Source organism: Amblyraja radiata, chromosome 38, assembly GCF_010909765.2.
Source record: "Amblyraja radiata isolate CabotCenter1 chromosome 38, sAmbRad1.1.pri, whole genome shotgun sequence".
Taxonomy (NCBI): domain Eukaryota; kingdom Metazoa; phylum Chordata; class Chondrichthyes; order Rajiformes; family Rajidae; genus Amblyraja; species Amblyraja radiata.
The window spans coordinates 553,977-581,789 of NC_045993.1; the positions used below are offsets into that span (position 1 = coordinate 553,977).

Sequence of the window (27,813 nt, forward strand, 5' to 3'; positions counted from 1 at the left end):
AGTGCCACATACTGAGCAGTCCAGCTAAATGTACAAGCGTATTGGATTGAGCATGAGCGACACAATGTGAATGTCACGTTACACACGTGTGTCATGTTACACACATTGATGTGTGTTTCACTGAGTAAGATTCCATCGGCGGTTCATAATACCAGCGGAGGGTTTTATATTTTTGTTTTGATCCTTCGTCTTTGTTCCATCAGGAGTTCAGTCTGCCGGATGAGTAGCAGGGAAAAGATTTCTGTGCAGGACCTGTCAAAGGAACGCAAAACCTTGGAGACGTTGTCTTTGGATGAAAGCAAGAAAGAAGAATCCAGCAGTTCCAGTTCGGAGACTGAAGATGTTTCCGATTCTGACTCTGAATGTGAAACCGGTAAATAGGATAGTTTAAATGTCTGTGTTTCTGTTTTCTATCTACAATCTACCTCATCTGGGACCCTCGGACTTTTCTGGCTTCATCTTGCACTAAAAGTTATTCCCTTATTGTATATCTGTACACTGTGATTCTAATCATGTATTGTCTTTCCGCTGACTAGTTAGCACGCAACAAAAGCTTTTCACTGTACCTCGGTACACGTGACAATACACTAAACCTAACCGAATAAAGATATGGGTTTAAAACACGGTTATGCACCTTATGAAAGTTGAAATATTGCTTTGGATGAGTGCCCATGCATGCGCTCTGACATCAGTTTAAGAATAAGGGGGAGGCCATTTCGGACTGAGATGAGGAAAAACTTTTTCACCCAGAGTTGTGAATCTGTGGAATTCTCTGCCACGGAAGGCAGTGGAAGCCAATTCACTGGATGTTTTCAAGAGAGAATTAGATTTAGCTCTTAGGGCCAATGGAATCGAGGGCTATGGGCAGAAGGCAGGAACGGGGTATTGATTTAGGATGATCAGCCATGATCATTTTGAATGGCGGTGCTGGCTTGAAGGGCGAATGGCCTACTCCCGCAGCTATTTTCTAACAGTGCCCGCGCATCTTCCACTTCCATTCTCTTTGTTCCCCGATTGGATCCAAATGACAGTTTGAGATTGAGGATGCCAATTAGAGCAGTATTTTTGCGTTCGATGAGTTTGTTGTCATTTAGAGACGATTGCAATGAAATTCCTTATTGACATGAAACTCATGGAATACACACGGTAATATGTGGAGTGGGACTTAATCTGAAAGTCGTTTATCTTGCTCTTGAAATATTCCTTGTTGTCAATTCCGTTTCCTTTCAAACTAAGCAGAAAAGAAGAGATCTTCCCTCAACGATGCCAGCAACGTAAATGGGACTGAAGTCTTGCCCCGCGTTCCTGCCGTTACTCTGGCACCATCCGGTCTCAAGGTAAGAATGGTCCACAGCGTGGCTTTCAGCCAAGACTGAACTGCGGTTGTAGGCAGCTGCTCATGAATGTTCCACGGAAAGATTTAGTGATGTCTGTGGCGAGGACTTTCCCTTCACTGATTTCAATTGCCAAAAATTGTCAGCTCAGTTTGCCGTGGTCCCTGCTGCCAACAGCGGTGAACTTGATCAACTGGCTGAACAGGTACTCGACTGAAAACTATTTGGGCTGACAATTGCCAGGAGCTGGAAGGAAAGTGTACGTTTTAATTAACTATTAAGTGACATTAAAACATTAGAAATTAGAGTACATCATTAAGAGGGAATCTAAAGTATGAAATGGAGACGAGAGATTGTAGTCGCTGGAATATTGAGCAAAAGGATAAACAACGGGGGAATGTCACTTTGGTATCGTGAGTCTGAAACTCCCTGTCGCATCCCTTCCCCATGGACACAGTTGTCATTATAACGGGGTTTTCTGTGACACAAGGCTGCATCGGAGTGTAATGATCGTGTTATAGCAGAGCCACCTGTACGCAGCCGCAAGATTACTTGGCGAGTAGTCGGAGGGTTTAGAACCATGTGGTTATTCAGTGAGCTTTAATGTCCCATTTAAAACTCATTAGGATAGAGGCAGCGTGGAAACAGGCCCTTCACCCCAACTTGCCCAGCACTGGCCAACATGTCCCACCTGCCTACGTTTGGTCCATATCCCTCCAAACCTGTCCTATCCATGTTATGATCTCATAAAAGTGTAAGATTCTCAGGTGTATTGATCCTCAGCGTGTTCTCTGGGTTTGATCCTGCCTTTGGCAGCTGTCTGTGTGGAGTTTGCACGTTCTCCCTGTGGCATTGTGTGTTTCATCCGTATGCTCCGGTTTCCTCCCACATCCCAAAGATGTGCGGGTATGTAGGACAATTGCCCCCTAGTGTGTAGGGAGTGGATGAGAAAGTGGGATAAGACCGAACTAGTGTGAACAGGTGATCATTGGTCGGTGTGGGCCGAAGGCCCTGTTTCATTGCTGTAACTTTTCATTTTCAAATGACATCTTTAAGGACATGAGTGAGTTACTGATGCAACTGGGGGGTGGTGGTTGTGTCAGGCAGCATCTGTGGGGGGAGAGGGAAAGTCCTGATATTGGGTTTAGTTAGAGATACAGCATGGAAGCAGGACTTCAGCCCACTGAGTCTGCACACTAGTTACGATACAATAGAACTTTATTTATCCCAGGAGGGAAATTGATCTGCCAAAGTCATAAAACACAAAATACATGAAACATGAGATTAAAGAGATGTGGAAAGGATTGGGGATGTGCAAAGTTTGGTGGGGGGGGGGGGGTGGGGGTGGGGGTGGGGGTGGGGGTGGGGGGGGAGTCGATCTCAATCTACCCCACGACACATGGGGGAGAGTTGTGCTGTTTAATATCCACAGGGAAGAAGGATCTCCTGTGGTGTCCTGTCCCCTATCCAACACTCTAGGGACAATTTACCAAAGCTAGTTAACCTACAAACCTGTACATGTTTGGAATGTGGGAGGAAACCAGAGCACCCAGAGAAAACCCACGTGGTCACGGGTAGAACGTACAGACAGCACCCATATTCAGGATCAAACCCAGTCTCTGACGCTGTAAGGCAGCAACTCCCTCGACCTGAAACATCGACTATCCCTGCAGACGCTGCCTGGCCTTCCGAGTTCCTCCAGCAGTTTGTTTATCTCCAGATTCCAGCATCTGCAGTCTCTTGTCTAGATTTTTAAAATGTTGGAATTAGCCCACTTCTGCAGTATAAATAGAATCCACTGAGAAAGTACCTTTAATGCTCGAGATGGCCGTTGAAACGGAATAACAAATGAGTCACTATCTGGCTTTCCCCTTTGCTACAGAATATCCTGCATGTTGTTGGATTACCACAAGCCGTTTGTCAGGTTATACTGACAACCATCACAAATGGGAGTCCACTATTTACATCTACATGTTGCTCAGTTTCTGTTTCATCAGCCAGTCTCATTATTAAGATGTGTAGGAAGGAACTGCAGAAGCTGGTTTAAACTGAAGATGGACGCAAAAAGTGAGAGTAACTCGGCGGGACAGGCAGCATCTCTGGAGAGAAGGAATGGGTGACGTATCAGGTCGAGACCCTTCTTCCGTGAGAGTCAGGGGAGAGGGAGCCCAGGGATATGGAAGGGTAAGGTGTGGAAACAACTGATCAAAGCAGACGATAAGGAAATGTAGAATGGTTTATTGTTAGCTGAGGGGAAGGTGACAAGCAGGCATACAATCAGTACAATCCTTCCTAACCAACAAACTCCACACAGACAGCCAGACAGCATCTGGGGTCAGGTTTGGTCAGACCCAAAATGTCTCCCATTCCTTCTCTCCAGAGATTTGCCTGTCCAGCTGAGTTACTCCAGCTTTTTGTGTCAATCTTTATTTTTAAGATGGTGTGGTGTAATTAATAAAGGCTTGTCTGACTGCACACAACACTGTGTGCAGGCAGGAAAGTGAATTTGAAGAAGGCGGATGTAGGGAACAGGAAATGTTACAGGAAGTACCAGTGTTAATTGGCAGCTCTGATCTCCACACAGAGCTCCTTTAGTGTCTGTGTTAGTGTCTAGAGCATGTCCACTTGGTGTCTGTGTCTGTGGGGTGAGCATGTCCACTTGGTGTCTGTGTTGGTGTCTAGAGCATGTCCACTTGGTGTCTGTGTCTGTGTTGGTGTCTAGAGCATGTCCACTTGGTGTCTGTGTCTGTGTTGGTGTCTAGAGCATGTCCACTTGGTGTCTGTGTCTGTGTTGGTGTCTAGAGCATGTCCACTTGGTGTCTGTGTCTGTGGGGAGAGCATGTCCACTTGGTGGATGCCAGTGCAGGTTTCTGATTCTGGGCAGTGGGTGCAGACCCACTTGCATATAACTAGCTTCAACACTATATGTTTTGCAGAGTAACATTGCCTTGTTACGTTGCGGATTTTGGGAGTATTAGCTAACGTTGCTGGTTATTTTTAGCCCTGTAATTTACATTTTGCAACCGTGCTTAATCGGAACCCAGTTTCAGTCACAGTATGTTTGCTAACTCTTTAGTTATGACCTTTGTTTTGCATTGTGTGTGGCTGTTGGCATAGTGGAGTTCCTTTCAACTTGATTTCGGGCATTGTGTAGGCAAACATTTGAGTGCAGCTCTCTGCACACAACCATTACCTCACTGGTGCGAGATTTGGACACAGCCTGGAGCTCCTTACTGCCCTGGTGTTGTTGCTTCTGAGAAGGAGCAAGGCTGTCTGAGCAAACACTCAGTACTGGAGAAACTCAGTGGGTCAGGCAGCATCTGTGGGGAACAGACAGGTGGGTTCTGACCCTTCAGCCAGACTGATGGAGTGGGGGGGAGAGAGGTGGGGCTGGCAAGTGATAGGTGGATACAGGTTAGGGGGTGATTAATAGATAGGTGTAACAAGTGACAACGACTCACTTTTTTTACAACGTTTATTACTGCACAAAGATTACTCATTTAAAAGTTTAAATGTATTAATTACATTAGGCAGTCACGCCACCTATTCTGCATCCCTGGTCTGAAGTCTCCCAACCACAGGAATCTCGCCATCTAACTGACACAACTGCAGTTGTGGAGTTCAATGGGTTTGCAGACTCCCCATGTTTCATTTATTGATTCCCCATAATCAGAACAAATTTCTCCCTACTTGGGAAAACGATTAAAATTGTAGTTGTTTGGAAGAACAGCACCACGTATATTTAGCTTGTAACTTACAACCCAATGGTATGAACATTGAATTGTTCAATATCTCCCAACCTGGGACACACACTCTCGCCACCCCACTCATCCTGCTCCTCTCCTCTGCACCCTATTGCCCCCTTTATCTTCCCTCTTTCCACTTCCTGCTGATCCCTCCACCAACATCCTTCTAGCGTTACATTTCACTCCTCCTCTTACTCGGCCCAATCTGCCAACCACCACCTGTATACACCTGTCACCTGCCAGGCTTTATCCCACCGCTACCACCTCTCATTTCCAATTGTCTCCCTCCACTCCCACTCAGTCTGAAGAAGGGTCCTGACCCGAAACACCGGCAGTCCCCTCCCTCCACAGGTGCTGCCTGATCTGTTGAAGTGCTCCAGCTCTTTGTGTTTAGTTTTGCAGTACAAATGCTCGATGTTCTGTCCTGTATCCTCTGCAGTATTCTGGTCCGTCAGCAAAGCATTTGGTCAACCAAGATGCCCCTCCTGCTTGGCAGACAGAACTTCGGAAAACCAGCAGTTTCGTGGCATTGCAGGATGCACAGATCACCTCGGACAAGACGCCACTGACCAGCATCCGGCGCTCAGCTTCCACTCCACGGTTGGGGGCTCAGTGGAAGGTGGGTTGTTTCTCCATGTGTTCCTGTATATGATTGTGCTCATGGGGACCTCTCCTTGTCATACGCCGGTGATCTATGTGTGACCGGACCTTGTAAATAGCACAAGAACTTGCTGTGGATACAAGGAACTGCAGATGCTGGTTTACAGAAAAATACTTTACAGGTCATCAGGTCAGGCATCATCTCTGGGTAACATCGGTGGGAATGTTTCAGGTCACGGTCCTTCTTCAGAGTGTATTGATTATTTAAACTGGTGAATGAACCAATCTCTGTTCACAAGTAGTGTGCAGGAAGGAACTGCAGATGCTGGTTTAAACTGAAGATAGACACAAAGCTGGGGTAACTCAGCGGGCCAGGCAGCATCTCTGGAGAGAAGGAATGGGTGAAGTTTCAGGTCGAGACTACTTCAGACCCGAAACGTCACCCATTCCTTGGGATCCCTATGAGATACTGCCTGTCCTGCTGAGTTCGTCCTGCGCACTACTTGAGAAGGAACTGTGCGTTAAAGAGTCGAGGGCTTTCTTTCCCCATAGAGTTAGACCGTTGGACAGTGAGTTTGATGATGTGACGGTGGACTAGTTTTAGCTGTTGGTTGTGCTGGTAGATGTGATAGAAAGGGAGGAAGTGGGTGGGGCAGGGCAGCAGGCTATCAATACATCATGGAGAAAGGGGAAGTGCAGACTGTTGACTGGTTCCCATAAAGAAAACGAAGCACGGCCCTCAGCTCTGTAGCCACAACACTCCTTCCTTTCTCTTTTGTATTACACCCCTTGTATTCATGTATGATGTGATTGTTCCCAGCACAAGGACAGGCCCTTCGGCCCACAATGTCTGCTGAGCAATTGCTGGCTCCTGGTTTGACCAATTGTGATAAACCGTCCGTTCTCCTCACAGATGCTGCCTGGCCCGCTGAGTTCCTCCAGCTCTATGTTTCTATCTCAGCTGTGTCAGATTCCTCCCTTGCCCATCTCTATCTCTATAGAATCACACAGCACAGAAACAGGCCCTGCAGCCCAACTTGCCCACACTGACTGTGATGCCCCATCTACACTGGTCCCATCTGCCAGCGTTTGCCCCATATCCCTCTAAACCATTTGTATCCATGTACCTGTCCAAATGCTTTTACAGGTTTTTATAATATCTGCCTCAACTACCTCCTCTGGTAGTTTGTGGCATACACCCACTACTCTCTGTGGAAGAGGTGGCTATTATATCTTTCACCTTAAACCTATGCCCTCTGGTACTCGATTCCCCGACGCTGGGTAAAATACCGTGCATTCACTCTATCTATTCCCCTTCTCTCTATAAATCCACGTCACTATAATGCACCTGAATCCTCTCACACTTGTACACATTTCAGTCAGAGAAACCCAGACAAAGCCAAGATGAATGGCTTTCTTCATAATGTACTACTCATCCTCTTCTGTCGTGGGGTACACTGACTCCCCTCCTCCTCCCCCTTAATCGTATCACATCCCCAGTCCTCTCCACTCGTCACTTTAATTTCATGTTTCATGTACCTTGTGATTTATGACTGTTTGGCAGATCAATTTCCCGCCTGGGATAAATAGAGTTCTATTGTGTCGTATATCAATTACAAAGTGTGAATTTAAAATGATGTGACGTGTGAAATGTAACTCCACAGGGCAAAGATGTGGCGGAACCGCGGCTGGCTCGAGTGCCTCCAACACCAATCGGGCGATCGCTGAGTGTGCCTGAGACTTGTGCTGAACAGCTAGTGAGGTGAGTGGGGAGCTGAGCCACATTGGTCCACCTTCCGTACGATGCTGCATTCCAGGTCGCTATTCAACAATATGCTCTTGTTTAATCGGCCCTAGCACCACTTGTTTCAGTTAGTAGTGTTATACGTGGCCTGATCTCCCGGTTTTAAAACTCCTTGGTTATCCGTCCTTGTGATGCTACAGCTGTTCCCTTGGCCAATCAGGTCTGCTGTTGTGAATCTCCACGTCACCCTCTTTCCACTCCATTGGTAGACGAATTCTTGGTTAGTACGGGTGGGAGCAGGCAGCAAAATGGGATTAGGAGGCAGCGATCAGCCATGATTGAATGGCGGAGTAGACTCGATGGGCCGAATGGCCTAATTCTGTTCCTATGACGTGAACATTTGAATCCCATCCTATCAGCTCCTTGTTCTGATCATTTCTCCTGTTTATTTTCTTTCCCCTTCCACAGCAGCTTTAAATGTATTCATCCATGTTGTTAAAATATTAAAGCTTGGCTCTGCCAGTGTTTGTGCTCAGCATCTTTCTCCTCCCCCTTCGTATCCCACTCTTGAGTATATCCTTCTGCTCCTCTCTCCCTGATTTATCCAGATTCCCCATGAACAAACGTTCTCAATTTGCATCACAGCTTGTGACCTCCCGTCTCTTGCTCTTCACCCTCCCACAGGACGGCACGGTGGCGCAGCGGTAGAGTTGCTGCCTTACAGCGCTTACAGCACAATAGATCTGGGTTCGATCCCAACCACGGGTGCTGTCTGTACGGAGTCCGTACGTTCTCCCCGTAACCACGTGGGTTTTCTCTGATATCTTCGGTTTCCTCCAAAGACATACAGATTTGTAGGTTAATTGGCTTGGTATGAATGTAAATTGTCCCTAGTGTGTGTAGGACAGTATTAGTGTGCGGGGATCACTGGTCGGTGCGGACTTGGTGGGCCGAAGGGCCTGTTTCAGCGCTGTATCTCTAAACTAAACACATCCCCTTCCAACCAGTCTGAAGAAGGGTTTCGGCCCGAAACGTCGCCTATTTCCTTCGCTCCATAGATGCTGCTGCACCCGCTGAGTTTCTCCAGCAATTTTGTGTACCTTCGACCTTCCAGCATCTGCAGTTCCTTCTTGAACCCTTCCAACCCTCGTTCTCTGCCACATAGAACATTAATGATCTCTAACTTTATCAAGTCCAGGTCATTTAACCTGAAATGTTAACTCTGATTCTCTCTCCACAGATGACCCTGTGACCTGCGTATTTCCAGCATTTTAATTTTGTTTTTATTTGATTATGTTTCTTATATTTATTTTCTAAACCACTTCTGTGTGTACTTGTAGCTCTACATACCAGAAAGTGAAAGACCCAAACTGCCAACAAGGAGAAACCACTACTCCAACTAGCAACGTCGACTTTAAAGAGAGGCGCAAGTAAGGATCATCTTACGCAAGTTGGCAGATACACGCTAAAGCAAATGATGATGGAAACATAAAAACAGGCAGAATACTCATCAGGTCACGTCTACAGAGAGCGAGAGGTTTGAGATTGGCGGCCTCTCTTGGAACGGTCGATAGTTTTCCACCCAGCACAAAGCAGAGGTTTAGCAGGGCAGTTGGTGACAGGTAGAGAACAAAATAGCAAGTTGTATGGCAGAGAAAAGCAGAGGTGTTGAACAACAAGTGTCTTATCACTGTTTGTGAGCGAAGCCGATAGATTAAAGGGTAAAATAGGGAAGTAACTGCATGAAAGGGAAGTGCAAGATGGTTACAGAATGTTCAAGAGGAAATGGAAGTCGGGCTTAACAGTTTATTAATCTGAGGCTGATACAAGAACATGAACAAGGGGCAAGAGTACCCCGTCTGGCCCCATGCATGCTCTGCACTCACGTACAAGGGTGATTTCTGCCTAAATGCTGTTTGATTTTCTCAGTACCCCGATCTATCAATTTTCTGTACAACTGAGCCTCCCTAATCCTCTGGGGTAGAGATTGGCAAGGAGACACCAGCCTCTAAATGAAGAAATGTCTCCTTGTGTCAGTGCACCTTGTGCTCATGCTATGATCTCTGGTCTAAAATTCTTCGTTTGAGAAACACCATCTCTGTATCGACCAAACTGAGCACAATAAACAATTTGTAAATTTCAATAAGATTATCAAACTCCAGGGAATGCAGGACTGACTATTCCATTCAATCTTCCATTGTGGAGTAAACCCACAGTACCTGCAAACATGTCTATATATTCCGTGTATCTTTAACCAACGTCTGCTGTTTCTTCCCAAACATTCTGGCCAATATTTTATTCTGGCAAGTAAATCTTTTGTTTGGAGCGTAGGAGTGCTTTACTGTACAAAGTCAGTCTCGCCACGATTCTAGGCTTATGCTTATACTTCACCTTGACGATAGAGGTGTGAGCATGACATACGAGGCAGGCCATGGGTTGTGGCATGAGCTTCAGTGTGGAGGAGTGAGAATAGGGCTACATTACAACCTGCTTGCATTGTTTATACAAGTAATCCTTGCATAAGGGACCAGTGGTCAGAGGTTCAAACATTTAATAAGAATCTGAGGGGTAACATTTTCACACAAAGGATGGTGGGTGCCAGAAGAGGGAGTTGAGGCAGGGACTATCCCATCATTTAAAAAGCAGTTAGACAGGTACATGGATAGGACAGGTTTAGAGGGATATGGGCCAAAACGCAAGCAGGTGGGACTAGTGTAGCTGGGGCATGATGGTCGGCGTGGGCAAGTTGGGCCGAAGGGCCTTTTTCCAAGCTGTATGATTCTACGACACCCTCTTATACCTAAATTAATTCCCTCGTGCCCTTGAATTGTGAAACTGTTAGAAGGAATCCTTTGACTTCCTCAAGCTATCCCAGTATATTTGTTTGAAATCCTCATCTGTTTTTTGCAGATTGTACCTCACCCCGGTACGTGACGAGGAGTCGGAATCGCAGAGGAAGGCTCGCTCGCGACATGCCCGACAGTCCCGGCGATCGACACAGGTCCGTGCTGACTGCTCCAGCATTGCTGACGCCATGTCATTGAGTCAAATACCACCAGCTCCATTTACACTTTAACTGCAGCTGCTGAACATGACCTAATAGCACGGTGCAATCCGCCAACTATCACTTTGACTGTCCTTTGGAATAGCTGTCATCATTCCCAATATTGCTTTGTATTTGAAAGGAGAATTAATTAACACATTTATTTCAAGAAAAAGTGAAAAATTTGAAAGAAACGCTTCGAATGACTGATATTTGAACAGCCTAGTGGTATTTTGAGTGGGACACTGCTCAGAACATAGAAAATAGGTGCAGGAGTAGGGCATTCCGCCATTCAATATGATCATGGCTGATCATCCTAAACCAGTACCCCGTTCCTGCTTTCTCCCCATATCCCTTGATCCCGTTAGCCCTATAGAGCTAAATCTAACTCTCTCTAGAAAACATCCAGTGAATTGGCTTCCACTGCCTTCTGTGGCAGAGAATTCCACAGATTCACAACTCTCTGGGTGGAAAGGATTTTCTCATCTCAGTCCTAAATGGCCGACCCCTTATTCTTAATAAAACTGAGATCAAGTTTAAGAAAATGAAAAAGGATCACACTCAGTTTCATTCTCACCGTTTGTCCTCGGGGGGGGGGGGGGGGGGGGGGGGGTAGAAGACCTGCTGACAGATTGTCCATTAAACCCCCCCCCCCCCCCCCTCTCAAAATCCCTTCTGTTTCTCAGGATTTGGAGTAGCATTTGGCATTGATCAAATTTCAGATCAATATGGGGTTACATGTGGGTATTTCAGGAAAGAAACATTTATTCTCAATGTCTGTGTGCTTTTGTCTGCAGGGGGTCACACTGACAGATCTAAAGGAGGCTGAGAAGACCCTTGGTATTTCTACTGAGAAGAAAACCCAAGAGCAACTGGAAAGGAGAGAAGAAGTGAAGGAGAACGAGGGCAAGAAGGAAAGGAGTTCATTGAGTGAGGACAAGGTGTGTAGCTTACAATCCAGTGGTGTGAACTCTCAATTTCCCAATTCCCAGTTGCCCACATCCACTCGCCCAGCCACCTAGTTTTATTTTTCCTTTACTCCCCCCCCCCCCCCCCCCCCCCCCCCCCCCCCCCCCCCCGGTTCCATCTGCCCATCATCCACCTCCCCATCTGACTCCACCCATTACCTACCAGCCTGTGTCCACCACCCTTTCCCCGTCCTACAGCTGACCACCACCAGTCTGTCCCGTTCCCCCCCCCCCCCTCCGCACGGTCCTGATGCAGGCTCTCCACCCAAGGTGTCAAATTGCAGCACCTACCTCCACAGGTGCTGCTTGAATTGCCGACTTCTGGTTCTGTTTCTAGATTATAGAATTTTCTTGCCTGCAAGTTTGAGCTGTAAATGTGCAGTTGATTTTTTTTTTTTAAATGTCTGAAAAAGTCTCCCCAAGGATGGAGTCTACCCAGGTGGTAGCTTTAGACCCTGCTGTTCAGGTCTGGGGTTGAGTCCAGATTGGAGTATTTGCTTAGAGTAAAATCAACGTTGCTGTCTCACCAGCGTTACCAGTCTAAGTGGGGAAGCTCACGTCCAGTAGCATGCTGTGGCATGTTTTCCAGAGCAGAGTATTCAAATCCAGTCAGTGATTCTTGCTCAACTTTTCAGGCATAGTAACTATTTATTCTCAAATAGCTACAAAATGCCGGAGTAACTCGGAGTCTGAAGAAGGGTCTCGACCCGAAATGTCATCCATTCCTTCCATCCAGTGATGCTGCCTGTCCCACTGTGTTACTCCAGCATTTAATGCCTATCTTTGGTTTAAACCAGCATGTGCAGTTCCTTCCTACACTAATGAGCTTTTATTATTTCTTTGCTACTAAGTCTCGGACTAAACAAAGTGTATATGTCTGTGTTTTATGTCTGTGCGTGCGTGTGCGTTCTGCCTCCACAGGATGCGGCCAGTCGGCTGAGACCCGTCACCACGGGCGTTGGTAACTCTGGCTCGGCGCTTGCTCCTACACACTCCAGACATTCTACTCCGACAGTTTCATTTCAGGACGCCGATACAGGTAATCTGAAATAACATCACAAAGTTATTTATTTAGGGGATGACAGGGTCTTGCCTGGGATGGAGCATGACAATTATCTGGAGAGGCTGGCTCTGCTTTCTGTGGAGCAGAGAGGGGAACATGATTGGGGTATATATAATTGAGGGGGGTGGATAATGTTGACTGCAGAAACTTTTCCCCAGATTATGGATACATGGATAGGGCAGGCATGAGGGTACATGGATAGGGCAGGCATGAGGGTACATGGATAGGCCCTCTGTAAGTTGCCTCTTGTGTGTAGGGAGTGGATTGTAATGTGGGATAACATATGATGAGTGTGATTGGGTGATCGCTGGTCGGTGTGGACTGGGTGGGCCGAAGGACCTGTTTCCATGCTGTTTCTCTAGTTGAAGATTTGCTTTGTGTGAGGGCAGTTACTGTGAACGGAGGAATTCCTTTTGCTTACAGGCGCGGAGTTGGAAAGTGACAGACGGGAAGAGGGAGACGCGGACTACAACAGTCGGAACCGGCTGTCTGTGCGAGACCGGCGGAAAGCCAGGAAAGAGCGCAGGTTTACCGGCAAGGCAGATTCCACAGAGGAGGTGAGCTGGAGTCCTGTGTATATGCTCATATGGCCATTCGGCCCATCAAGTCTACTTCACCAGGCTGATCTATCTCTCCCTTCTAACCCCATTCTCCTGCCTTCTCCCCATAACCTCTGACACCCGTACTAATCAAGAATCTATCTCTGCCTTAAAAATATCCACTGACTTGGCCTCCACAGCCGTCTGGTGCAAATAATTCCACAGATTCACCACCCTCTGACTAAAGAAATTCCTCATCTCCTTCCTAAAGGGACGTCCTTTAATTCTGAGGCTGTGACCTCTGTTCCTAGACTCTCCCACTAGTGGAAACTTCCTCTCCACACCTACTCTATCCAAGCCTTTCACTATTCTGTATGTTTACAGAATACACTACCCATCTGACAGGGGCTGAATGAATGGGTGGTGTGACCTGGGCACCAGATGTTAGGGAGGCCCTGAGTCGCCTGTGCAGGGCAGTCCCTCCAGAACTGTAATGTTCCCATTCTCTACGATGTACGTCATTGTGAATTGTCTAGGTATGGGATTTGCAGCCCTCTCTGCCCAGTGGAAGCAATCTGAGAGGTTGTGTTTCCTGGTGTGAGCAGCTTTACACAGGAGCTGTACAGCACATGTTTCTCTAGCCACTACATGACCCAGCAGGCCCATCCTCTCCAGTTGACCACTTCTCCAGGTGTGAATCGTAACTGCCGAGCCACACTTTCCTGGGCCAGTTGCCCTGAGATTTCATCATCCAGCGTGTTCAGGCGACTGGAATCTGCTGAAATACTTTGCTGCTGCAGATCCTGCACTTGCCCTGACTTGTACTCACTGAATGGTGAACTCTGGTAACTCCTATTTCACGGTACCTTAACTGGTACATGTGACAATAAACTGACCGTGAAACCTTGGTGTGATGGAACAGTGTCCTTGTACCATTGGGGCTGAGGTTGATCCAAGGAAGCTTTGTTTAATGTACTAGACGGTATGGTCGGCACATAAGGGCGGCAGGGTGGTGCAACAGTAGAGTTGCTGCCTCACAGTGCCAGAGACCTGGGTTCCATCCTGACTATGAGTGCTGTCTGTATGGAGTTTGCACGTTCTCCCCGTGAGCTGCGTGAGTTTTCTCCAGGTGCTCCAGTTTCCTCCCACACTCCAAAGACGTAGAAGTTTGTATGTTAATTGGCTTGGTGTAAATGTAAAATTACCATAATGTGTGTAGGATAGTGTTAGTGTGCAGAGATCACTGGTCGGTGTGGACTCTGGGCCGAAGGGCCTGATTCTGCGCTGTAACTCTAAACTAAACTAAACCAGACGCTAATAGTTTATTTTGTACGTTGGGCTAAGAACAGTCACCTCACTGGGCAATGGTCTGTTTTCTTTGGTAGCAGGGAGTGTAGACATGCTGCCTCACAGTGCAGGAAACCCAGGTTCAACACTGGCTTTGTGTTTTCTGCGGTATAATTTGCATTGTTACTTTTTTCCTGAGAGCCTAATTCAGTTTGCTAGTGCTGTGGCCGCTTCAGGTATTTGCAAATGATGCTTGATTCTAGGAAAATGGTGGATTGAATTACAGGGATGAACAAATCCCTGCTTGTTAAGAGTGACTCCTATCACTAGCACAACTGTGTTAGATTGTCGCCTCTGTTCTGTGTAATTCTTCATGTAACGTTTAGTAACAGAGTACTTGGCAGAGGAGAGATCTTGTATCATTTGCCACGAGGTTCCTCATTCCTTTACTTGTCATCTTCCATGCTTTCAGATTGTATTGCGTAACGTGATGTAATTTGAAGCCTTTATCTCGATTGTTGGTTTTCCAAATGCATCGTTAATTGTCAAGAACGTTGGAAGCAGTTCAGAAAAAGATGATGGGATTAATATCTGGAATAGGCAGGTTATATTATGAGGGAAGTTTAGATAGGCTGGGCTGGAGAACGAGAGATGACTTGGTTGTCACAGGTCAACCTGAGTGGTCTGGAGAGGCTGGTTGTGGACAGGAGACTAGTTCCAAGGGTCACTGTTTAAAATAATAGACCACCTGCTGCAGACAGCTAATCCCTTGGGAGTTATATTTTTTGGAGCGTAGGAGGCTGAGGGGTGACCTTATTGAGGTACAAGACCGCGAGGGACATGGGTAAAGTGAACGTAGACAAAAATTGGAGAGGTTATTTGAAATTGGAGAATTCAATGTTGGGTTTGTTGAACCTGTTTTCTGTGTTGCTGTGTTTCAGGAGGATGGCACGGAGCAGATGAACAGCTTGGATACCCCAACACACAGGCAAGAGCGTTTATCATGATTGCATTTGTATCAACCTCTGTATTCTTCACGCCAATCTAAATGAGTAACTTCCTGACTGCTGTGAAGATTGCAGTTCCTGTGCCTTTACCCTGCTCGCCCCCTTCTCCTGCCAGCACCTGTGTAAAACTATGAGAGAGTAGATCGGGTACTCGCACAGATGGACCACAGGACATCGGTTTAAGGTGAAGGAGAAAAGATTTAATAGGAATCTGAGGGGTAACTTTTTCACAGAAAGGGTGCTTGGAACAAGCTGCCAGAGGAGGTTGTTGAGGCAGGTACTATCCCAACGTTAATGAAACAGTTAGACAGGTACATGGATAGGACAGGTTTGGAGGGATATGGGGCAAATGCAGGCAGGTGGGACTAGTGTACATGGGACATGTTGGCTGGTGTGGGCGTTGGGCCGAAGGGCCTGTTTCCATACGGTATCACTGTATGACTCTGACCTGTCCTGTCCCCACCGTGGTCTCGCTGCAGCCCCGTGCCTCTGTGGTTTTCCCGTCCACCCTCTGACATTCACTTAGCCGAGCTGCTGAACACCACTCCAAGCTGTGGTAGAGACAGCAGCTACTGGCTCCTGCATGACCTGACCAGAGTTATGGTTCTTTCACATTTCATTGCAATGGTGACAGTATTGTTGCAGTCTTGCACTAAACTTGAATGAGCAAACATTAAATGATAATGTTGGAGAATTGTATAAAATGATGAAGCTAGAATTGTATAGCTGAATTATTTGGGAGTTATTATGCTGGATGTGTTTATCTGGGTTTTCTGAAGTTCTTGAGTCCTGCGCTCGGATGTACTGTGATGCTGCTATAAGTGGTGTGTTCCCCTCTCACCTGTGGGGCCGCTGTCAGTGGAAACTCCAATAATCCCAACCCTAATCATGTATTGTCTTTCCGCTGACTGGATAGCATGTAACAAAAGCTTTTCACTGTACCTCGGTACATGTGACAATAAACTAAATCTTCTCTCTGCTTGATGCCAAGTGTAGCTCGCTTCCAGCTGACCAGATGGGTGATTGGATTGAGAGCAGAGTCGGGATTCATTCCCTGCACAGTACAGGGGCCAGAGCAGACAGTAATGGGGACTTCAGGAAGGTAAGCATGTACATCATTGTTACTGACTGAGTTTAGTTTAGAGATACAGCGCGGAAATCGGCCCACTGGGTCCGCGACAACCAGCTATCCTACGCCAACACTAACGCAATCCTACACACACTAGGGACAATTTTTACATTTGCCAGGCCAATTAACCTACAAACCTGTATGTCTTTGAAGTGTGGGAGGAAATCGAAGATCTCGGAGAAAACCCATGCAGGTCACGGGGAAAACGTGCAAACTCCGTACAGACAGCACCCACTGTGCCTGGAGTTTCACTGGGACTGGTGAAGCCACAGTAACCAAACCAAGAGCATTCAAACTGAGCTCGCTAACTGCATGCACTGGATATTTGTGGGTGTTCCCCGTCACTGGGTCAGAGGGGCAACATTTCATGCCTCCGTGCAGGCTGTGATGTGCAGCCTTGGTCACTTCCCAGCACACTAACAGTTGACGTCTTAAAGGTGAGATCAGTTCCCCCATGAGCTGCTCGTTAAAGACCCACCACCAAGTTTCATGCTCGTTTCCTCCTTAATCATCTACATCAAACAAAACTGCGTATTATGGGTGTTTTTGATGTTTGGACGTTTGTTATTACAATTGCCTGTGCATTAGCACCTTAAAAGTCACTAAATGTAATGAGTAGATATATTTGAACTAATCCATGGATGCGTTGTTGCGATAGGGTGCTGTACGAATGCAAGGGCTTGCGGGGTTACACTGCCTGCTAAACTGGCGCACCACATGAGATGTTGTGTACTGTTGCTCCATTTAGATGTACGAGATGGTGTTGTCGGAGAATGTCAGGCTCAAGGAGCAGCTACGAGATGCACAGTATTACCTCTCACAGGCCAACCGTGAGCTGGAGAGGGTGATGAAGGTAAGAATGTTGCTGGCCCCACTGCCGTTACTGCCGTGGTCCCAGTCGTTGGTGTGCATGTTAGTTACCCGCCTCTCTGCTGTTTGGTCACAAACATAACTTGTACAATGGCCCAACAAAACACAACACATCACTCCAGCGGTGGTCTTGAATGCTCACTTTAAATCTGCCTCGCTGTTTCACAGGATGAGACAGAGGTTCATGTGCTTCCCCTCTAACATGTACTGCATCTGGTGTTCCCTGTCAGCGCGATCAGGCTTAGACCTTGTCACCGTTTCGCCAAACACTGAGGCCTGCTGGATCTCCCGGTTGCTATTCACTTTAACTCCCCTTTCCATTCTGTCCTGGGCCTCCTCCATTGCCAGAATGAGGCCACACAAGCTGGAGCAACAGTAGCTCATATTCCACGTGGGTAGTTCACAACATAGTGAACAATGAGTGAGCGAGAGAGGAAGGGTCTCGACCTGAAACCTCACCCATTCCTTCTCTCCAGAAATGCTGCCTGATCCACTGAGTTACTCCAGCTTTTTGTATCTACGATATGAACAATGAATCCTCCAATTTTAGGTCACGAACCAAAACCACCCCTCTTCCTCTCTTCATCCTCCCTCAACTACCTACCCCGTGTAGAGATGTACGTTGTAGCTGCTTGTGCAACGACAATCTGTGTGGGGTGTAGCACAACCTCTGTGTTGGGGACGTGCCGAGCAGTGTTTAGTTTAGAGATATGGGCCCCTTGGCCCGCCGAGTTCACACCGACCAGCAATTCCCACACATAAGCCAATTAACCTACAAACCTGCACGTCTTGGAGTGTGGGAGGAAATCGAAGATCTCAAGAGAAAACCCACACAGATCACGGGGAGAATGTACAAACTCCGTACAGACAGTGCCCGTAGTCGGGATGGAACCCGGGTCTCTGGCGCTGTAAGGCAGCAACTGTAGCGCTGCGGCACGTGCTGCCCGTCGTGTGTACTGCTGTCTGGTTTGTTTCTGACGGGTGTTTTCATTGTGTCCATGTTTAGAGGCAGCAACGTGGAGACCAGCCTGCACGGCTGGAGCTGGAGAGATTTGTAAGTCCTCAAACTCAACTTCCCGTGTCAATGTTGGTGTGGCAATTTATCATGTCGTTTCCACAAAATGCGAGGAAAACTGACACTGAAAACATAGACATGCTGGAGTAACTCAGTGGGCCAGGCACCTTAAACTCCCCTTGGGCAGTTTACAACACAGCGGCATGAATATTGATTTCTCTAACTTCAAGTAACCTTTGCATCCCCTCTCTCTCCATCTCTCCCCCCATCCTAGTCCTCCTGCTAATTTCACTGTTGGTGTTCCTTTGTTATCATCTCGTCCCCAGCCAACAATGGACCATTGTGGGCTCCACCGTTCCTGAATCAACGATGCAGGCTCTCATCTGTCCTATACCTTTCCACACCTCTAGTTTTCCCCTCTTTGACTCTCAGTCTGATAAAGGATCCCAACCTGAAATGTCACCCATTCTTTGTCTCCAGAGATGCTGCCTGACCCTCTGAGTTACTCCAGCATTTTGTGTCTTATCTTCGGTGTAAACCAGCATCTGCAGTTCCTTCTTACACATTTTGTATATACACCCTACAAAACACACTATTCTAGAAAGTGTAACTATGAATAAATATATATTTTTAACACCTCTCCAAAGTGGCCGTGTAAAATTGCTGCTCTTTAGTATATTCCATTAGATGGTGAAAAGTGATTATTTTTGCCCCATTATTAGTAAAACTTAAAATATTAACTTAGCTAACACTTACAAACCATTGGGTTGTCTGGAGATGCAAGAAACTGTAGATGCTGGATGTTGGGCAAATGTAAATGTGCTGGAGGAACTGGGTGGGCCAGGCAGCATCTGTGGAGGGGGAGGGGGGGGTGGACTGATGCCCTTTTGGGTCAGGACCCCACTTCAGAAGGATCGCAACTTGGACGGTTGTATGTCCATTCCCACCTCAGATGCTGCCTGACCCAATGAGTTCCTCCAGGACTTGGTGTTTTGCTCATATACTGTGTGCTGATTAATGGTATGCTGGAGTGGTCCACATGGACATGATGGGCTGAAGGGCCCGTGTCTGTGCTGGAGTGGTCAACATGGACATGATGGGCCGAAGGGCTCGTGTCTGTGCTGGATGATTCTTTGAAACGTAGTTGTATTTCTGGAGGATCTAAAATAAAATTGGCATGCTGGGTAAAATGTGTGGGAAGCACATTGCAAGCTGCTCTTTGAAGGAGCAGATATCCGCACAGTGACTCAAATGATCATTGTCTTCTGACGGCTATGGGACAGGGTGGTCATTTAATTTGGTTAGCATTATTTACCAGTGGGCAAAATATTATACCCTCAATGATCAGTGTCTGTCTTTATAAAACAGGAACGAAGGGCGTTTGAAAGAAGGACAGCTGAACTGGAGGAGAGGCTAAAGGTAACTAAATGGATGAAGACCGATTCATAGCAGCATAGTTGTTCTGGGTGTTGAAGTAGACACAGTTCTCAGTAATATGGTTACTTAAAGCACAAGGTGGAGGATTAGATCGGGTAGATGCACAGAGTCTCTTGCCCAGGGTAGGTGAATTGAGAACCAGAGGACATAGGTTTAGGAGAGGAGGGAAAGATTTAATCGGAACCTGAGGGGTAACTTTTTTACGCAATGGGTGGTGGGTGTATGGAACGAGCTGCCGGAGGATGTAGTTTAAGCTGGGATTATCCCATTGTTTAAGAAAGATTTAAACGGGTACATGGATAGGACAGGTTTAGAGGGATGCAGACAGGTGGGACTAGTGTAGCTGGGACATGTTGGTCAGCATGGGCAAGTTGGGCCGAAGGGCCTGTATCTAGGCTGTGTGACTATGACTGCACTAAAGGAAATGAGGAATTTTAGATGACTTCTGTGAATCTTTATTTTAAACTAATTGATGAGGATTAAACTAATTGATGCGTGGGGCCTCACTCTGACAGTGGAGGAGGCCCAGGACAGAAAGGTCAGTGTGGGAATGGGAGAGGGAGTAAAGTGCATAGCAACCGGGAGATCAGGTAGGATACGGCGGACAGAGAAAGCTGGCTGCAGTTTAGCAGCCTCGTGATGCAACAACACACAGACACGTACACCATTATCAATCATACCATAAGTTGATAATCAGCAACACTAGGTAACCAGAATAGTTCACATGTTATAGGAGTAGAATTAGGCCAGTCGGCCCATCGAGTCCACTCCGCCATTCAATCATGGCTGATCTCTGCCTCCTAATCCCATTTTCCTGCCTTCTCCCCATAACCATTGACACCCGTTCTAATCAAGAATTTGTCTATCTCTGCCGTAAAAATATCCACTGACTTGGCCTCCACAGCCCTCTGTGGCAATGAATTCCACAGATTAACTACCCTCTGACTAAAGAAGCTCCTCCTCACCTTCTTTCTAAAAGAACACCCTTTAATTCTGAGGCTGTGACCTCTAGTCCTAGACTCTCCCACCAGTGGAAACATCCTCTCCTCATCCATATATAACCATATAACAATTACAGCACAGAAACAGGCCATCTCGGCCCTTCTAGTCCGTGCCGAACACGTATTCTCCCCTAGTCCCATCTACCTGCACTCAGACCATAACCCTCCATTCCTTTCCCGTCCATATAACTATCCAATTTATTTTTAAATGATAAAATCGAACCTGCCTCCACCACCTTCACTGGAAGCTCATTCCACACAGCTACCACTCTCTGAGTAAAGAAATTCCCCCTCATGTTACCCCTAAACTTCTGTCCCTTAATTCTCAAGTCATGTCCTCTTGTTTGAATCTTCCCTACTCTCAGTGGGAAAAGCTTATCCACGTCAACTCTGTCTATCCCTCTCATCATTTTAAAGACCTCTATCAAGTCCCCCCTTAACCTTCTGCGCTCCAAAGAATAAAGACCTAACTTGTTCAACCTTTCTCTGTAACTTAGTTGCTGAAACCTAGGCAACATTCTAGTAAATCTCCTCTGTACTCTCTCTATTTTGTTGACATCCTTCCTATAATTAGGCGACCAAAATTGTACACCATACTCCAGAATTGGCCTCACCAATGCCTTGTACAATTTTAACATTACATCCCAACTTCTATACTCAATGCTCTGATTTATAAAGGCCAGCACACCAAAAGCTTTCTTTACCACCCTATCTACATGAGATTCCACCTTCAGGGAACTGTGCACAGTTATTCCTAGATCCCTCTGTTCAACTGCATTCCTCAATTCCCTACCATTTACCATGTACGCCCTATTTTGATTTGTCCTGCCAAGATGTAGCACCTCACACTTATTAGCATTAAACTCCATCTGCCATAATTTCAGCCCACTCTTCCAACTGGCATAAATCTCTCTGTAGACTTTGAAAATCTACTTCATTATCCACAACACCACCTATCTTTGTATCATCTGCATACTTACTAATCCAATTTACCACACCATCATCCGGATCATTGATGTACATGACAAACAACAGTGGACCCAACACAGATCCCTGTGGCACCCCACTAGTCACCGGCCTCCAACCTGACAAACAGCCATCCACCATTACTCTCTGGCATCTCCCATTCAGCCACTGTTGAATCCATCTTGCTACTCCACCATTAATACCCAACAATTGAACCTTATCTATTGAAGTATAGGAGCAGGGAGGTTCTACTGCAGTTGTACAGGGTCTTGGTGAGACCACACCTGGAGTATTGCGTACAGTTTTGGTCTCCAAATCTGAGGAAGGACATTATTGCCCTAGAGGGAGTGCAGAGAAGGTTCACCAGACTGATTCCTGGGATGTCAGGACTGTCTTATGAAGAAAGACTGGATAGACTTGGTTTATACTCTCTAGAATTTAGGAGATTGAGAGGGGATCTTATAGAAACTTATAAAATTCTTAAGGGGTTGGACAGGCTAGATGCAGGAAGATTGCTCCCGATGTTGGGGAAGTCCAGGACAAGGGGTCACAGCTTAAGGATAAGGGAGAAATCCTTTAAAACCGAGATGAGAAGAACTTTTTTCACACAGAGAGTGGTGAATCTCTGGAACTCTCTGCCACAGAGGGTAGTCGAGGCCAGTTCATTGGCTATATTTAAGAGGGAGTTAGATGTGGCCCTTGTGGCTAAGGGGATCAGAGGGTATGGAGAGAAGGCAGGTACGGGATACTGAGTTGGATGATCAGCCATGATCATATTGAATGGCGGTGCAGGCTCGAAGGGCCGAATGGCCTACTCCTGCACCTAATTTCTATGTTTCTATGAATCCACTCTATCTATGCCATTCATTATTCAATGAGGTCCTCCTCCACCTTCTAAACTCCAGCGAGAGGAGGCCCAGTGCTGTCAAATGCTGTGAAACAGTGCAAAACTCCGTTGTGTTTTCTCTGCGCGTGCCCATAGATCTTGACAGACCTGAAGGTGGACAACCAGAGGCTGAAGGATGAGAACGCCGCACTGATCCGCGTCATCAGCCGGCTGTCCAAGTAGACCGGTGGGAAGTAGCGGCGGTGAGAAGGAGGATGCCAGCCCAGTTACTGCAGCTGACTGCAGGTCTGCTTCAAAGGGCAGTGTGCTCGATGCCAAGTACTTGTCCACAGCAAATGTGGGTTACTGTTGGTGGGGGAATGACAAGCAGAAGGAACAGCGGGGGGTCAGACAAACAGGTGAACAAGATGTATGTAAAACAGTGAGAGCTCCACCCTTCTGTCCCCTGTTACTTCATTTCACACCCACTTTGTGTGTGATTTCTTTATCGGACCTACGTACGTCCAGAAATTATATTTGTGGTTTTTTTCTTTTGTAAATTGTAATTGTTCCACCATGTACTGGTCAGCCAGGGTATGTGGTCCTCTCTCCTTTCATTACAGGACTGTGGGCATTTGGAGCTCACCACTGCCCCCACCCCTCCCCCACCACTCCCTCCAATCCACAAACTTCCCTCGCAATCTTTATATCCTCTTAAACATTCCTAAGTTGCAATTCTATTAACAATCGCTGTACAGAATGTAAAAAAAAAAGACGTCTGTGTGCAGACTTTTTAAAGATATAAATGCAGTATTAAAACTGAGAGGTTACTGTGAATGTTAACAATTTCAATTTTAAACTGGGGACATTTTCCGATTTAAGGTTGTTTGGGCCAGAACAGAACGAAATGTCAAATCCTAATAACATGGTCCTTGTTTAGGATAGTCTGTCTGTGTGACATCAGGGGAGAAAATGTGGATTGGTTTAGTTCAAGTCCGTTTGCCCTCCAGTTTGAAGGCTCATTCAGCTCCTTGCTTCTATTCAAAGATTGCAGTGGCGTGCGTCTGTATTGTGATGTAGATGTATGTCCTTGGGACAACGAGTTGGCTCTGAAAACAGCATGCACTGATTAACGTGGAAGGTCCACGACTCTGCTCCTTGAAGGTTCTCCCGGCCTCTAGTCTCAGTGGCAGAAACATCTATCATCGTGGTATTGAGCTAAACCCAGGAGACTTTTCCTTCTGATACACTTTGATCGGCTTGGAACCCAATCAATACTGGACACCGAGTACTGGTGTAACTCAGCAGGTCGTGCAACATCTCTGGAGAACAAGGATAGGTGGCATTTTGGGTTGCGATCCTTCAGTCTGAAGATGGGTCCCAATCCGACACATCTCCAGAGATGCTGCCTGATCTGCTGAGTTACTCCAGCACTTTGTGTCCTTTATTGTAAGCCAGCATCTGCAGTTCCTTGTTTCCACATCTCAATGCTCAATGATTTTCAGTGCTTGCAAGTAATGACAATGACCTGAATTTTTTAAAATATGTCCCTATTTTACTGAAATGGTGTTATCCCCATAACACATATGGGTGTTATTTCAGCAAGTAATGAGTTTCGAGTACAAAAGAGATTGGCAGGATGCTGACTGATTCCTTGTTCCAACAGCAGCTTTTTTTGTTTGCTGATGAGTTTAAAATCCAAGGCCTGCAAACTTTAGCCATAAAGTGGTTGTAGATCAAGGTGCAGGCTAGGTGTGGCCACTGTTGGCTGAACACTTTGAGCCCGCATTACGTCCTGTGTGCGTGTGATACAGGCAGCAAACGGGGAAGGTGATTGGGCAGCAAACAGAAACATGAGCACTCATTTGTCCTGATATTTGGGGCAAGTTTCCAAATCACAAATCCTGCAGATGCTGGAACTCTGAGCTAAAGATGATGAAAATATGTGTAGAGAGAGAATTTCGAGTCCCGACTCCATAAACCCACCCTGCAAGTGAATGTCACCTTTCAGTATCATTTTTATTTAAAGAATTAGCCTGCTGGCACCCAGTGTCTTCTGATTCTTTGATTTAATTTCTGTCCCTATTGTGAATTCAGAAGAATGAAAGTTAGGGCGATGTTGTCTGGGACAATGAATGTAAGGACTCTTTCACCCCGAAACTTTGCTTTTAACCTCTACTGTTTTCATTTTGCCTCCTGTATATTCTCAAGTGAGGCACTCCTGATTAATGAAACCATTATTAAAGTTGGGAACATGACATTGTTTCCCTGGGCTTAGCTTGCCTTTAGTCGACTAATTCTCCTGTTAAATTGGTCTCAGTTTCTGGAAGCAAAGTTGTGTTTTGGACAAATAGTTTGCTGAACTTTTCCTGTGCTCTGAAGCTACTCTCCCTCCCCCCCAGCAGACTAGGCAGGTGGAGATCTTGGCTTGCTCACTAGATACCACCATGTTCACAGGTTATAATAGAATTAGGCCATTCGGCCCATCGAGTCCACTCTGCCATTCAATCATAGCTGATCACTCCCTCTTCACCCCATTCTCCTGCCTTCTCACCATAACCCTTGACACCTGTACTAATCAAGAATCCATATCTCTGCCTTAACATTTTCCATTGACTTGGCCTCCACAGCCATCTGTGGCAAAGAGTTCGACATTGTACCAAAGGCTGGGATGTAATCCCTTGTGTACATCACATTTTGAGATTTATATAGACTCTGTTTTCACTTGAATCATTGTTTGCCAACTTGAATGTAATACTTTAATGGTCATTGTGACATTAGCAGTTGGAGCTCCGGGTTATTTTGTATGCTCACCAGCAGTGCCTTGTTTGTGACTCTGTGTACCACAGATCTACAGTCTACTACAAGTTTAAAACTAAGTTTTCGAATGTCTAGGATTTTTAATTGCAAAAAGATTACTGAAGTTTAAAAAATAAAATGTTTTAAGTAAATTGGGCTGTCGGGTCCTTGAACAGCTGAAGCAGCTCATAGGACAACAATCGCACAGAAACCGACAGGGTTAACGATATGCGAGCTGGCACATTGTAGTCTGCATAAAAAAGCAATGGTCATCAGCAACGTGAACGGCCGGAGTGGGGCTGGAGGTGTGGGTGGGTTTGTTGCAATGAGGTGACCTTTATGTCCACCTGAAGATGATTGTGAAGTTGTCAGTCCGCTCCTTCTCATGTGAAAACATCAGGGTGAGTGTGTGTCCTGCCCATTACATTGAGCACCGTTCAAGGTTCATGTCGATTGTTCGTTGAGCTGAGGGCCGTTAATTGTGGGCAGTGGACATTTGGCATGGCAGACTGGAGGTCAGGCCCTAACCCACCAGCCATGGTATCCCACCCATACGCCAGCAGGCAGCATCTCTGGAGAGAAGGAATGGGTGACTTTTCAGGTCGAGGCTTAAGAAGGGTCTTGACCCGAGACATCACCCATTCCTACTCTCCAGAGATGCTGCCTGTCCCGCTGAGTTACTCCAGCACAGTGTCTACGGTTTAAAGCAGCATCTACAGTTCCTCCCCATCCACCAGCACGTCTGTCCCATTCTCAAGGCTAGCGTTGAGCTGTGAGGTTAGCATATATTCAGCTGCTATGTGCTGTAGTGTGTTCCTGTGCTAGTTTGCAATGGACAGAGACAAGCGGAGGGTGGGATGCCCACTGGAGCACCAGGGCCATCTAGTGGACAAGCAGTGACACACACATCAATGCCAGTGCTAAACCTCCTGTCCTTTCCCTCAGGATGATATATCTATGCTTCTTCCATGCTGCTGTGGTATAAACTGTTGTTGCTTCTCCCAGCTGGTGTAATTGCGAGATGGCCTGTACCAATTCCAGCGCTTACATCCCCACAGCCGGTCAGTGTTTGCAATCTGGATCTGTGCAAGCGCCACTTTCATATGAAACAAATGTAATTTACTCTTAAGATAATTCATGCTCGGTGCTGGACTTTCTCACTTTCATTTCAGCATTCGCAATCTGTTAATAGTAGCGTCTCCCTGTTACTGGGAATATGCTCCACAATGCCAGGGTTGGTGTTCTTAGTTGCTGTTTGGTGCTCTTTGCCTGCAGGATATGTGGGTGAGAATGGTTTGCAAAGTGTTGTTGCCGTGTCCATAACCAGGGCCCTGACTGAGGTGAGGGAGAGGTGAGAGGCAGAGTATCAGCACCGTGGACAACCTAATGCACCCTCGCTTGATCTGTATGTTCCTAGGGAGGTTTAGTTGCAAAACTGGTTGAGCACTTGTAGATATCCCTCGCCTTCCATTTGGTTCCTCTTAATGCCTTAAAATGCTAAATGTTTGCACCTGCATCCTCAAAGCCTCTTCTCTTCACGCTGGAGAGCCAGGCTGGTTGCTGTGAATATTTGGTGCAAAGCCCCTCTCCCATCGTGAAAATTCAGCCAGGATGGTGAGGGAACTGTTGTGTTCTTCAAACAATTGTCCTGAGATATAACCTTCCTAAAGGTGGCAGAGGCTGATGTATGTACCGTTAAAAAACACAATTGCTCAAATGAACAAGATACTGACCAGCTGCAATTTGTACAGATTATATTCCCCCTGATAGACACAAAAAGCTGGAGTAACTCAGCAGGACAGGCGGCATCTCTGGATAGAAGGAATGGGCGAGGTTTCGGGTCGAGACCCTTCTTCAGACTGAGAGTCAGGGGAGAGGGAGACAGAGATAAGGAAGGGTAAGGTGTGAAAATGAGACATCAAAGAGGACGAAGGTCAAGGAAAATATAGAATAGATCATTGTTAGCTAGGGGAAGCTGACAACGAAGCGTACATAGATAAAATATAATCAGGAGGACAGTCAGACTGGTCTGAGAACGAGAGGGGAGAGATGAAGAGAGAGGGAAAGCAAGGGTTAATTGAAGTTAGAGAAGTTAATATTCATACCGCTGGGATGTAAGCTGCCCAAGAGAACCTGACATTGCAAGAGGCATGAGTGTATCTTGAGAGATCCCACCTCCCAATCCATTGCCACAAATTGCACACACAGTAAATATCTATCTGCTCGGTGTAGTATTTTCCATTGCCAGAGCTGCATCTCACTCAGAACACGGCTACAGAATGTTGCCAGCCAAGGACTACATCTTTTCATAATTTTTTATATTAAAGTGTTCTGAAAAGACTGAAGCCGTTTAATGCAAAATGTTTAAAACGTTTATTTTTTACTTAATAAAAAAAAAACCCCAACGGTGCAAATCGTAGAAATGCCATTTAAACCACT

At 46.4% G+C, this 27,813-nt stretch overlaps 1 protein-coding gene across 4 annotated transcripts in view; it reads left to right on the top strand.

Annotated features, from left to right (window-relative positions):
* Positions 1 to 24,677, top strand: part of ppp1r12c (protein phosphatase 1 regulatory subunit 12C) — a 42,077-nt gene extending 17,400 nt beyond the window's left edge. Inside the window, exons 8-22 of one of the 4 annotated variants that reach the window (XM_033013445.1) lie at positions 204 to 373; positions 1,237 to 1,337; positions 5,520 to 5,699; positions 7,345 to 7,442; positions 8,765 to 8,854; positions 10,335 to 10,425; positions 11,265 to 11,408; positions 12,357 to 12,474; positions 12,922 to 13,055; positions 15,266 to 15,312; positions 16,328 to 16,433; positions 17,209 to 17,313; positions 18,337 to 18,384; positions 19,714 to 19,764; positions 22,732 to 24,677. In XM_033013445.1, the coding sequence (XP_032869336.1) occupies positions 204 to 373; positions 1,237 to 1,337; positions 5,520 to 5,699; positions 7,345 to 7,442; positions 8,765 to 8,854; positions 10,335 to 10,425; positions 11,265 to 11,408; positions 12,357 to 12,474; positions 12,922 to 13,055; positions 15,266 to 15,312; positions 16,328 to 16,433; positions 17,209 to 17,313; positions 18,337 to 18,384; positions 19,714 to 19,764; positions 22,732 to 22,818 (1,570 nt within the window). In that variant the 3' untranslated portion in view covers positions 22,819 to 24,677. The remainder of the gene's footprint in view (positions 1 to 203; positions 374 to 1,236; positions 1,338 to 5,519; positions 5,700 to 7,344; positions 7,443 to 8,764; positions 8,855 to 10,334; positions 10,426 to 11,264; positions 11,409 to 12,356; positions 12,475 to 12,921; positions 13,056 to 15,265; positions 15,313 to 16,327; positions 16,434 to 17,208; positions 17,314 to 18,336; positions 18,385 to 19,713; positions 19,765 to 22,731) is intronic. The other 3 variants (XM_033013446.1, XM_033013447.1, XM_033013448.1) reach the window with 3 other exon arrangements.
* Positions 24,678 to 27,813: the final 3,136 nt, after the last annotated feature.